Source organism: Microcaecilia unicolor, chromosome 11 (assembly GCF_901765095.1).
Source record: "Microcaecilia unicolor chromosome 11, aMicUni1.1, whole genome shotgun sequence".
Classification (NCBI taxonomy): Eukaryota; Metazoa; Chordata; class Amphibia; order Gymnophiona; family Siphonopidae; genus Microcaecilia; species Microcaecilia unicolor.
In genome coordinates, this window is record NC_044041.1 from 59507813 (window position 1) to 59520551 (window position 12739).

The following is a 12739-nucleotide window of genomic DNA, read 5'->3' on the forward strand; positions in this document are numbered from 1 at the left end:
TATGTTAGAAACAGCCTCTTCCAAGCCAGAAGATCTTACTTGCTCAGCTTCTCCAGCAACTAATGTTGTTGGGCCAAATTCATCTCAGGGAGGCAGACATTTCCAACCCTTGCACCCGTTAGATGAGACGCAAGCGTCGTTAGATGAGAGAGACACTTCTCCTGATCTCCTGCCTGCATGGAATCCGATTTCGATTTGGCATAAGCGCACAACTGTTGGCGTCAGCAACGATGGCTCACCTCATGTCCTCACCACCTCCAACCAGGCTCCAGCTTTTCCTGCTCAGTGACTCCCGCCCTCGCGTCCGGAAACAGGAAATACATCAGAAGGCGGGACATTGAGTGGGAAGCTGGAGCCTGGAGGTGAGCCATCGCGCTGCAACTGTCTGTCATCGCCATCGAGGGCGGGGCCGTCGCTGCCTGGGCTGGCTCGCTGGCATCGCTCAGTTAGTCGCTGGGGTCTGGGGACTCAGGAGCTGACGGCAGGCTCAGCAGGCCCAAGCCGGGGGTGGGTGCCGTGCCGGTGGTGGCGGGAGTGGAGCGGCTGAGCCGCGGGAATGGGGATCATCTCAGGCGACTAAGGCGAGCAGCGGCGGAGGTCGGAGTGGAGGCATGAGTGAGGCAGAGTTGAGGTGCGCCGTGCGGGGCCCCCTTAGGTGCGGGGCCCTATGCAGCCACCTTGGTCGCCTCTGCCTAAGACCGGCCCTGACGGCCACATTGGCATGCGCTGCGTGGTTATCGCACAGGTAGCGTATAAGCCCTTACTGCTAAGCCAATGTCTTCTAACTCTGAAAGATTTTCTTTCCAGCCCTGGGAAGGTACACAAGAAAAAAAAAATCTCAGAGTTGCTGAGATTTTATGGAAAGGTTTTATAGAGTGTAAAAGTCTATGACTGTGCCCCTAGTCAAGCAAGCACAGCAAACAAACAGGAGGAATCTCTACGCATACAGTACAAGGATAAAAAAGTAGAGGTTGACCAAGGGACAATCCAACACAGAAGATGGTGCTCTAAAAGATGCAGACAGATGGACCCAGGCTTCTACCTCCCCCTATCTGTTGCAGCTGTGGAGGAAACTGTGAGCCCTCCAAAACTCACCAGAAACCCACATATAGGTGCCCCCTTCACTCGTAAGTGCAATGGTAGTGGTGTACAGTTGGGGGGTAGTGGGTTTTGGGTGAGTTTGGGGGGGCTCAGCAGACAAGGTAAGGGAGCAATGGCCAGATGTGTACCTGGGAGCATTTTATGAAGTCCACTGCAGTGCCCCCTAGGGTGCCCTATTGCTTTCCTGGGATGTCAGGGGAACCAATGTACTAAAAATGCTGGCTCCTCCTACATTCCAATGGCTTTATTTTGTGCGTTCTGCACTTGGACGTTTTTTTTTTGTTTTGTTTTTGAAAATGGACCAAAAAAACAAAACGTTCAAATCACAAAACCTTGTATTTTCGAAAACAAAAGATAGACGTTTTTCTTTTTTGAAGATGACTTTCTTTGCTATTCAGATTTTGGACGTTTTTTGCAAAACATCCAAAGTTGGACTTAGACGTCCACACCTCCGTGAACTGTCCATATTGGTCTGAACAACTCTCTGAAATGTTTAATCCAATGTTTAAACCACATTCAGGTCAGTGAGGCAGAAAGATCATTTTCATTTAAATCTAGCATTATCAAGTAGAATTTTAACCTCAGTGCAACACCTCCTCATGAATGCTGGTGTAACGTGTCTGTGAGGAGACACAGAAGGCTCTCTTTGAAAAATCCACGCCCGGGAGTGAATGTGAAAGAACAGCACTGCCTACCAGATGGGGACATTACTCTCAGACCTGGTAAATACCCTAAATCTTACCTCAGCTGTGATTTTGTACCAGCCCCTTCTAAGGGACATAGAAAAGAGACGAGGGTGTTTTCTCCTAGAGGGATAAAGGAAGCAGGATGAGAGACCTGCTAATATCTGGACAAAACAGCTCTCCAGATGTGACTTGCTTTCTGTGCCCCCCTCCTCTTTACATGCTTGCAGAAAAGGCACCTCAGGCAACTGTTTGTTCATACCTTGCAATGAGGGATCCTTCTAGACTGTAGTCTAGAGACATTCAGGACCCGGGATCAGAAATACAGGACAGAAGTGAGGGCCCCCCCCCCCCCCCCCCCCATCAAGGGGAGCTATAAGTTAGACTATGAAAGAAATTTCAAGCGAAAGAATACAGGATGGGAATAGAGGAGTAATCAGGCCAGGGGTGAGGAGATTGTATTGAAAGATCAGGATGCAGTGTACAACCAATTATAATCTTTCTGAAGGATCCCAGTGGAGGCTTCCTAGCTCCTTGGAGGCACCAAACTCTTGAGAACTACTGACAGCCAGGGCAGGATTAACCCTTTGGTAGGCTCTAGGCAAAGCCCCACCCCATTATTCAGGTGGAAATGTGCCTAGTTTACCTATGCCTTAATCCTGCCCTACAGATGATCCCAATGACATTAAAAGAGTGAGCTGTGTCAAAAAAAAGCCCCTTTGTACCTCCTCAGTATAGTGAGAATGGATGTAGGCATGCCAGTGTCCAGAAGAGACGACATATCTGGAGAAAGAGAGAGGACTGATTAATGCCAGTCATATCTCCTGCTACCCTCTGGAGGGAGCCAGTATCCAAATATCACTTTCACCTCAACAAACAGTTGACAAATGAGAGTCTGGGTCAAATTGAATCTACCAAAATACTCTTTAAATGTGCCTTGGGGCAAAGCCTTCTACAGTGGAGGACTTAGCATTTCAAACAATGTGTATAAAAAATAGGGGCTGGATTTGCTAACCTGCATTAATGCATTAACCACAGTTGTTGTTACAGGATGGTATGGGCCACCCTAAAATAATGGGTTGCCCCCACAGTTTCAGAACCTGGTGCCCATCTCCAGCATACCCACCCCCACCCCGCAAGGTCCAGTATCTCTGTCTCTCTCTCCCTTCCCATCGCAGCACTTCAGTCCTTCAATCTTCAATTGGGATGCCAGCAGCATCAGCATCATGAACGCATACTGTTTTCAGTCAGCCCTGGAAGCCTTTCCTCTGCAGCATATTCCTATGTGGGAATAGGAAGTTTCAGCAGAGGGAAAGCTTCTGGGACTAGCCAAAAGCAGCATGCTTTCACTACTACTACTACTTATCATTTCTATAGTGCTACTAGATGTATGCAGCGCTGTACTCTTGAACATGAAGAGACAGTCCCTGCTCGACAGAGCTTACAATCTAATTAGGACAGACAAACAGGACAAATAAGAGATAAGGGGATTACTAAGGTGGGGATGATAAAATAAGGGCATTCAACAAGTGAGTAAGGGTCAGGAGTTAAAAGCAGCATCAAAAAGGTGGGCTTTTAGCCTAGATTTGAAGATGGCCAGAGATGGAGCTTGACGTACCGGCTCAGGAAGTCTATTCCAGGCATATGGTGCAGCAAGATAAAAGGAACGAAGTCTGAAGATGCTGACATTGCTGGTGCCCTACCTGAAGATTGGAGAACTGCAGAGAGAGAGAGAGAGAGATAGACAGAGAGACAGAGAGATACCAAACCCTATGGTGGGGGGGAGGGGGCAGGGTGGAGGAAGCAAAAAATGCTGTACCTGCAAATGGAAGGAGAAAGAAAGAGAAAGGAGAAAGAGATGACACATTGCTAGGGGAGGGGGGGAGGTAGAGATAGAGATGTTAGATTGCAGGTAGGAAGAGAGAGCCCAGATGAGGGAATGGGAAAGAGAGAGGGAGAAACACTAGACCCATTTGGAGAGAGATGCTGAGATGAGGAGGGTGAGTGGAGAGAAAAGAGAGAGAGATCAGATGGTTGGATGGATGAGGGGGACGAGTAGGAAAGACTCTAGACCCAGAAAGAGAATGAGAGAGAGGGTAAAGAGTCATGGATTTGATATACAACATTTCTGTGGTACAACCAAAGTGCTTTTGAGTACAAGAGAGAGAGAGAGAGAGAGAGAGAGAGAGAGATGCTACACCATGGGGAGGGGACAGGGGAGATAGAGGAAGAGATGCTGGTCCCCTGGTGGGGGTGCAGGAGAAAGAGAAGAGAGGGGAAGTAGACAGGGGAGAAACAGGAACACAATGGAGAGCTGCTAGACAGGACAGATAGGAACACAGAGGGAATGATGGTGGACATGGCGAGAGAAGAAATGTCATATGGACAGTAGACCCTGGAAAGAGCAGAGGTTGGATGGGCGTGGAGGGTGGGGGAGAAGGGAAACGGAGCAGAAGATAGATGGGAATAGGGGAGAAAGAAGGGGAACAGAGCAAAAGATGGATGGGACTAGGGGTGGGGGAAGAAGGGGAACAGAGTAAAAAATGGATGGGACTAAGGGTGGGGGAGAAGAACACAGTAGAAAATGAGTGGGACTTGAAGATCAAATGGGAGAGTATTGAGGAGCAGAATATGGAATTATGGATGGGATAGATGGAGTGGGAATTTCAAGGGGATAGTGAGTACTTGGCAATTGGTGGGTATGAATGGGAGTATGTTGATGGGCTGGGAGAATGAGTTAGGGTGTGAAATGATTCAAGACAGGAAAAGATGCATTGAAAAGGGATGGGAGTATGGTGGAGGGGTATGAGAGGAAGGGGATAGGTCTCTGAAGGGGCTGAGTAAGGTTGGAAATTAGGTTAAAAAGATGGTGAAAGAGAGAAATAGGATATGGAGTATAGGGTAAGAGATAGAAGAATGGCCTGAAGGCAAAGGGAGGGAAAAACTGAAAGGGATGGAGCTGGGGCTGATAGGAGAATGAGATGCTGTGGAGGGTAGATGAGGGCTAAGAGGGTGAGTACAGAGGATGGAAATGGGGGACTAGGAAGTGGGTGAAAATGGGGAGGAATAGGAGACTGGAGAAGGAGAGAGGCTGAGGGGGCAATGGGAGTGCTGGAGAGAGAATGAGACAGGAAAAGTCAGTAGGTAGATGATAAATGAAAAGAAGAGAAAGAGGAAATGAGGGTACAATCAAATGTGCAGATATAAATGCAGAAAAGAGAAAAGTGAAAAAAAAAATAAAATGAAAGATGAGTGCCAGACAGATGTAGAGAAGGAAAGGAAGAAGATGAGGAGAGAAAGCAAATATAAAGGCAAACCTAGAAAAGAATTTAGGAGAAGACTGACACAAGGAAAGTGGGAAAGAGACTGAAACCAGCCCAATTAGAAAACTAAAATGCTCAGACAACAAAGGTAGAAAAGAAAAATATATATATTTTTTATTTTATACTTTTTAAGGACTAAGATGTGTCTGCTTTTGGAAATGTACATGGTGTCCGGAAAAAAACAAGACCTCCAAGATTTTTCCAAATAACCCCAAAACAAATGTGCTATTATTAAAAAAATGATTACTATTATTGACAGGTGTTACTGCAAGATGCTGTAAAAACTGGATGATCCCTGTTTTCGTAATGATGTCATTCAGGAAGTGACCATTAAGATCTGTTTTAGCAAAATGGCGTTTAGTGAAGAAGATAAAGTTGCAATTAAATTTTTGCGACAAAATAAGGCATACAGTGTAAAGAGTTTGCTAAGGGAATTTCCTAATAAAGGTTGGACATTTGGCGGACTAAAGAAGCTACTTCGAAAAATAGATACAACAGGATCAACCAAGCGCCGAGCTGGAAGCGGGCGCCCACGATCTGCACGAACTGAAGAAAACATCATTAGAGTCAAGGAGCTTGCGTTAAGCCAGGAGGATAACCCGCAGACTCATCGAACAATACGACAAATATCACGTGAACTTGGGATTTCAAAATCATCAGTAGGTGAAATCATGAAGCAAGATCTTCACTTACAGTGCTTTAAAAGACAACGGGCTACTGAGCTGACAGAGGCTAACAAACACGCCCGGTATCAACGTTGCAAACTGTTATTGAAATGTTATCCATCCAGTTTGGTGAATTTCATTTGGTTCACTAATGAAAAAAGCTTTACTGTAGTTTCACCAGTGAGCAGTCAAAACGATAGTGTCTATGCTCCAACCTGCATAAAAAAGAAGGACATAGCAGTCAGTCATTTGTCGCACATTCGATCAACATTGAGCAAAACTTTAATGGTTTCTGTCGGTATTTCTGCTCTAGGACGGACAAGCGTTCATTTCATGGAACCAGGTGTTAAAATCAATGGAGATTATTACAGAGACATTTTATTACAGCAAAAACTTCTGCCTGAAATTAGAGACATTTCAGAATATTTTATTTTTCAACAGGATGGAGCTCCAGCGCATCGAGCTCGCAAAACAGTTGAGCTCTTAATTAATGAAACCCCAGAATTAATTGAACCAACAGCCTGGCCTCCAAACAGTCCAGATCTAAATCCGGTTGATTACAAAATTTGGTGCGCAATGGAAGAGAAAATTTACAGAACAAAAGTAACAGATGCCTCAGATCTATGCCATCGAATATTGGATGCCTGGGACAAACTTGATCAGCGAGTAATTGATGAAGCTATCAGTCAGTGGCATAGAAGACTTTGTGAATGTGTAAAGGTTGAAGGAGGATACTTTGAACACAAATTATAAATTAACTAAGAAGAAAAGCATTATGCTAATGCATTTTCAAAGGTCATAGTAAATGTTTAAACAATTGCAAAGTATTTAGAAACTATGTAAGGGGTCCTGTTTTTTCTGGACATCGTGTACATTTGTTCAATTTTGGATTATGCACAACACAGGAGAAATACATTTTATGTTTCTTGTTATCGGTATTTGCACTGCTTATTGAGTCTGACTTTCTTGGAGGGGGGGGTGGGTTCTCTGTTTCAGTTTTTGTCTGCATGTTTTTTGTAGTTCCCTATCATGTGAGGGTCTGTCCATGTTCTGCAGGGGCAACTGAGGTGAAGGATTTGTCTAGCATGCAGTGTCTGTGTAGAAATCTGTAACAGTCTAGCTTGCTCCTGTTTCCCATTTGCAGGTATATTGGTGCTCAAGGGCCCAATGTAATATTTATAACACTGCCTTCTTATAGGTGGGTTAGGGCTTTTATGATGTACTAAGTTTTTCCTATATAGGTTTTGAATGTCTTTTTGCAGACTTTTGTGTTATTTTTCAAAGTGTCCGGTGCTATTTGAAAGCTTGTCACTCAGGATAAAACTACTCATGGCTAGTGGTCTCCACATCCTGCAGAGACATGACACAAACAAAAACCCATCTGCTTTAAACAAAGTATCTGGCAGTGGAAGAAGCGTGTGCTATTCCTGAGATGGTAATCACAATTTTCATATTTTTTTGTGTGGCAAGTTGTAAGGAGGATAGCTCTGCTGTTGGGACATATGGAGTTTGTGATACAGAACTGGAGGTACAGAGTTTATATTGAGCTTCTGTACAATCCTGTAGAGAATCCAGACTTCACTCTCACACAGAAGAATTTGTTGAATGATGCTATGAATTATAATGCTGGTTTTACTGGGTACCTGAAACTGGCTGGGGGGGGGGGGGGGTTTATTGCATAGAAGGCCCTGGTGTCTTGTATTACTAATTTAAAAGTGGGGCATAAGAGGGGTATGATATGCAAAAATGTCATTTTGGCCTTCCACCCTCATAGGTAGCTTGCCCCAATGTTGCCACCCCAAATATTTCTGTCTAGAAATGCTACTGGCTTTAACATGTGTAAATTGGCATGTAATGCATGTTACCATGATTACTACAAGTTATTAGTAAACAAAACCCACTGACAATAATGGGGCCTGTGTTAAATAATGAACATTAAATAGTATTAAAGTGTGTTAATGCATTAGTGCATTAACCCAGGTTAGTAAATGTAGCACTAGACACATTTTTAAAACTGGTAAGATATACCTCAAATGCAGAATCATCTTAGATCAAAATGGAAATGAAAAAAAACCCCCTTGTATATACCCTGTTTATCCAGGCTGCTGGTAACTATGACATATGAGCACATGCTGTCTTTCAACTCCTTCACTCCTTTGGCAGAGACACAGCAGAGATTATGGTACTGTCTTTTACTGGAGGTGGGGAAGAAGCTGGCAATTTCCTCCTATTCCTTTGAACCTCCAGCTTCTGTTGGGCTAAAGCGCCTTGAGTTTTCATTCATAAAGACCTGGAGGATTTTCCCCATTCTTACATCCTCCTCCTAATTCAGCCCAGTCATCACAGCTCCATCTGGAGCCCTGCAAATAGTGCACTAAGTCTGGCCACTAGATGTCAGTATTGAGCAATGTCAGAGACCCCCCCTGCTCTCCTCCCAGGGACTGTGAATTCTGAATCCAGAGCCAGCCAGCCCAAACCTGGTCCAGGAATCAAACCTAGGTCTACAGTTCTGCCACTGAACCAGTAGCCTAGTCCATGGGATTGTCTCCAGAAACAACTGCAAATAGGTTTTTATATATTTTTCCTGAATTGTTTTTTTTTTCCACTTATATTCCAGTGGTATTGAATAGATTAACAGAAAGGGTAGCACTTCCCAGCTCCCATGATTTTCCAGGAAAGGGAAAGAACAGAGAGAAATTCCTTTTTCCTCTCATAGGAAATAATTGAAACTATACAGGCAGAGGACATCCAGACAGACTTACTCCTGCTCTGAACTGGAGTAAAGTTTTCTGAGATAGAAGTCTCTGAATCAGAGACCAAGAGGCTTCCAATGATGGAAAACAGAGGACAGTGCCACCTGCTGCTCATTCTTGATATCTTCAGAAACAGAGAAGAGGAGAGCAGATAATGGCTATAAGGTCCTTCTAGTCTACCCAGTTTTATTCTTGGTGCATAGCCACCTAGACCCAGTTAATCTTTGACTTTCCTTCCCTTTTTTACCAGTAGAGGCCCTTGCCACAGTTAATCTTTGAGTTTCCTTCCCTTTTTTTACTACTAGAGGCCCTTGCCACAATTAAACATTTACTTTCCTTCCCTTTTTTTACCACTAGAGGCCCTTGCCACAGTTAATCCTTGACTTTCCTTCCCTTTTTTACCACTAGAGGCCCTTGCCACAGTTAATCTTTGATTTTCCTTCCCTTTTTTACCACTAGAGGCCCTTGCCACAGTTAATCCTCGACTTTCCTTCCCTTTTTTACCACTAGAGGCCCTTGCCACAGTTAATCCTTGACTTTCCTTTCCTTTTTTTACCACTAGAGGCCCTTGCCACAGTTAATCTTTGACTTTCCTTCCCTTTTTTACCACTAGAGGCCCTTGCCACAGTTAATCTTTGATTTTCCTTCCCTTTTTTACCACTAGAGGCCCTTGCCACAGTTAATCTTTGACTTTCCTTCCCTTTTTTACCACTAGAGGCCCTTGCCACAGTTAATCCTTGACTTTCCTCCCTTTTTTACCACTAGAGGCCCTTGCCACAGTTAATCTTTGACTTTCCTTCCCTTTTTTACCACTAGAGGCCCTTGCCACAGTTAATCCTTGACTTTCCTTCCCTTTTTTACCACTAGAGGCCCTTGCCACAGTTAATCCTTGACTTCCCTTCCCTTTTTCACCACTAGAGGTCCTTGCCACAGTTAAACTTTTACTTTCCTTCCCTTTTTTACCACTAGAGGCCCTTGCCACAGTTAATCCTTGACTTTCCTTCCCTCTTTTTACCACTAGAGGCCCTTGCCACAGTTAATCTTTGACTTTCCTTCCCTTTTTTACCACTAGAGGCCCTTGCCACAGTTAATCCTTGACTTTCCTTCCCTCTTTTTACCACTAGAGGCCCTTGCCACAGTTAATCTTTGACTTTCCTTCCCTTTTTTACCACTAGAGGCCCTTGCCACAGTTAATCCTTGACTTTCCTTCCCTTTTTTACCACTAGAGGCCCTTGCCACAGTTAATCCTTGACTTCCCTTCCCTTTTTCACCACTAGAGGTCCTTGCCACAGTTAAACTTTTACTTTCCTTCCCTTTTTTACCACTAGAGGCCCTTGCCACAGTTAATCTTTGACTTTCCTTCCCTTTTCACCACTAGAGGCCCTTGCCACAGTTAATCCTTGACTTCCCTTCCCTTTTCACCACTAGAGGCCCTTGCCACAGTTAAACTTTTACTTTCCTTCCCTTTTTTACCACTAGAGGCCCTTGCCACAGTTAATCTTTGAGTTTCCTTCCCTTTTTTACCACTAGAGGCCCTTGCCACAGTTAATCCTTGACTTTCCTTCCCTTTTTTACCACTAGAGGCCCTTGCCACAGTTAATCTTTGATTTTTCTTCCCTTTTTTACCACTAGAGGCCCTTGCCACAGTTAATCTTTGACTTTCCTTCCCTTTTTTACCACTAGAGGCCCATGCCACAGTTAATCTTTGACTTTCCTTCCCTTTTTTACCACTAGAGGCCCTTGCCACAGTTAATCTTTGACTTCCCTTCCCTTTTTCACCACTAGAGGTCCTTGCCACAGTTAAACTTTTACTTTCCTTCCCTTTTTTACCACTAGAGGCCCTTGCCACAGTTAATCCTTGACTTTCCTTCCCTCTTTTTACCACTAGAGGCCCTTGCCACAGTTAATCTTTGACTTTCCTTCCCTTTTTTACCACTAGAGGCCCTTGCCACAGTTAATCTTTGATTTTCCTTCCCTTTTTTACCACTAGAGGCCCTTGCCACAGTTAATCTTTGACTTTCCTTCCCTTTTTTACCACTAGAGGCCCTTGCCACAGTTAATCTTTGATTTTCCTTCCCTTTTTTACCACTAGAGGCCCTTGCCACAGTTAATCCTTGACTTTCCTTCCCTTTTTTACCACTAGAGGCCCTTGCCACAGTTCATCTTTGACTTTCCTTCCCTTTTTTACCACTAGAGGCCCTTGCCACAGTTAATCCTTGACTTCCCTTCCCTTTTTCACCACTAGAGGTCCTTGCCACAGTTAATCTTTGACTTTCCTTCCCTTTTTTACCACTAGAGGCCCTTGCCACAGTTAATCCTTGACTTTCCTTCCCTCTTTTTACCACTAGAGGCCCTTGCCACAGTTAATCTTTGACTTTCCTTCCCTTTTTTACCACTAGAGGCCCTTGCCACAGTTAATCCTTGACTTTCCTTCCCTTTTTTTACCACTAGAGGCCCTTGCCACAGTTAATCTTTGACTTTCCTTCCCTTTTTTACCACTAGAGGCCCTTGCCACAGTTAATCTTTGATTTTCCTTCCCTTTTTTACCACTAGAGGCCCTTGCCACAGTTAATCTTTGACTTTCCTTCCCTTTTTTACTACTAGAGGCCCTTGCCACAGTTAATCCTTGACTTCCCTTCCCTTTTTCACCACTAGAGGCCCTTGCCACAGTTAATCCTTGACTTTCCTTCCCTTTTTTACCACTAGAGGCCCTTGCCACAGTTAATCTTTGACTTTCCTTCCCTTTTTTACCACTAGAGGCCCTTGCCACATTTAATCCTTGACTTTCCTTCCCTTTTTTACCACTAAAGGCCCTTGCCACAGTTAATCTTTGATTTTCCTTCCCTTTTTTACCACTAGAGGCTCTTGCCACTTATCCCAGGATTTCCTGGACTCTAGTACCTTGAGTGGGAATCCATTCCATTCATCCACCACCCTTTCTGTGTAGACATGTGGAACAAGTGGTGTCTGTGACAGGACCTTTACTGCATCTGTATTCAGGGCTCTTTCACCAGAGTGGAGGAGTGGCCTAGTGGTTAGGGTGGTGGACATTGGTCCTGAGGAACTGAGTTTGATTCCCCCTTCAGCCACAGGCAGCTACTTGTGACTCTGGGCAAGTCACTTAACCCTCCATTGCCCCATGTAAGCTGCATTGAGCCTGCCATGAGTGGGAAAGCGCAGGGTACAAATGTAAAAAAAATATATATATATATATATATATCTAGCAGAGTCTGAAAACAGCAAGAAAGCTGCTGAAGTTCTCTTGGTACAACTGTATTTGGATGCTGATCATCTCCTGGATGCCAAAACCACTGGCTGGGGTGGGGAATTGATGTGTTAATAAAATACTAATCACATTATCATATTTAGTTCATTTTCTTTGAATAATTGCCTTTGGTCAGTGATTGTGATGGTCACCCTGTGAAAATTAGCTCTGTCTGGAAGAGCATGTGCAGGTTCTGCTTTGTGTCTTGTCACTTTTAAAATATTAGCTTGTATTTAAAGAAGAGATGTTTAGGACTGAAAGTTGGCCAGTGCTGCAATTGGCCTCCAGTTTAATAGGCTGCAGTAAAGAGGTCCTGTTACAGAATCCAGCCCTCCCACATGTCTGCATTTACTTTGAACCATAAAAAAAACAGAAGATAAATACTGTGGAAAGTATAAAGGAAAGGGAATATAATAATATCTATAGTAGCTGCAGTGCGGGAAGCCAGTATCAGCCAGCACTGCACTGGGAATCCATAAGTTTAGCTTCTCCTCACAGTAGTGGCAGGGCACTGAACAGCAAACAGCATGGCCAGGAGTATGAATCGGTGGTATAGCCACGGAGGGGCCTGGGGACCTGGGCCCCCCCTCTGCTTTAATGGCTGGTGAGGATGCCAAGTCCCACCACCTGAAGAGGTCGCCTGTCTGAGCAGCACTTAAGTCAGCAGGCGCACTTCAGCTGGCGATGCTGACTCTCTTGCACATGCTCAATCAGCAACTAAACTGAGCATGAGCGGGAGTGTCAACAATGGCGGCTGAAGTGCATCTCAGACTTGAGCGCTGCTGTGGCAGCACATGTGGAGATTCACGCAGGAGACCTCTTCGGCTGGCAGGGCTTGGCATCCCTGCTAGCAAAGGTATGCTTTAATGTGTCGGCAGTGGAACAGAGAATACCTGGCCCCCTCAGTCCACATTTGGCTCTTCCCTACCCCCCACCCCATGGACTTCTG

The 12739-nt window shown here is 44.6% G+C and overlaps 1 protein-coding gene across 3 annotated transcripts in view; it reads left to right on the forward strand.

Annotated features, from left to right (window-relative positions):
• The first annotated feature begins 1697 nt into the window (after positions 1-1697).
• The window catches only part of LOC115480337 (solute carrier family 2, facilitated glucose transporter member 11-like), a 59694-nt gene continuing 48652 nt past the window's right edge, over positions 1698-12739 (forward strand). The window contains exons 1-2 of one of the 3 annotated variants that reach the window (XM_030218951.1): positions 1698-1823; positions 7035-7207. In XM_030218951.1, coding sequence (XP_030074811.1) covers positions 7205-7207 — 3 coding nt within the window. In that variant the 5' untranslated portion in view covers positions 1698-1823; positions 7035-7204. The remainder of the gene's footprint in view (positions 1824-7034; positions 7208-12739) is intronic. The other 2 variants (XM_030218952.1, XM_030218950.1) reach the window with 2 other exon arrangements.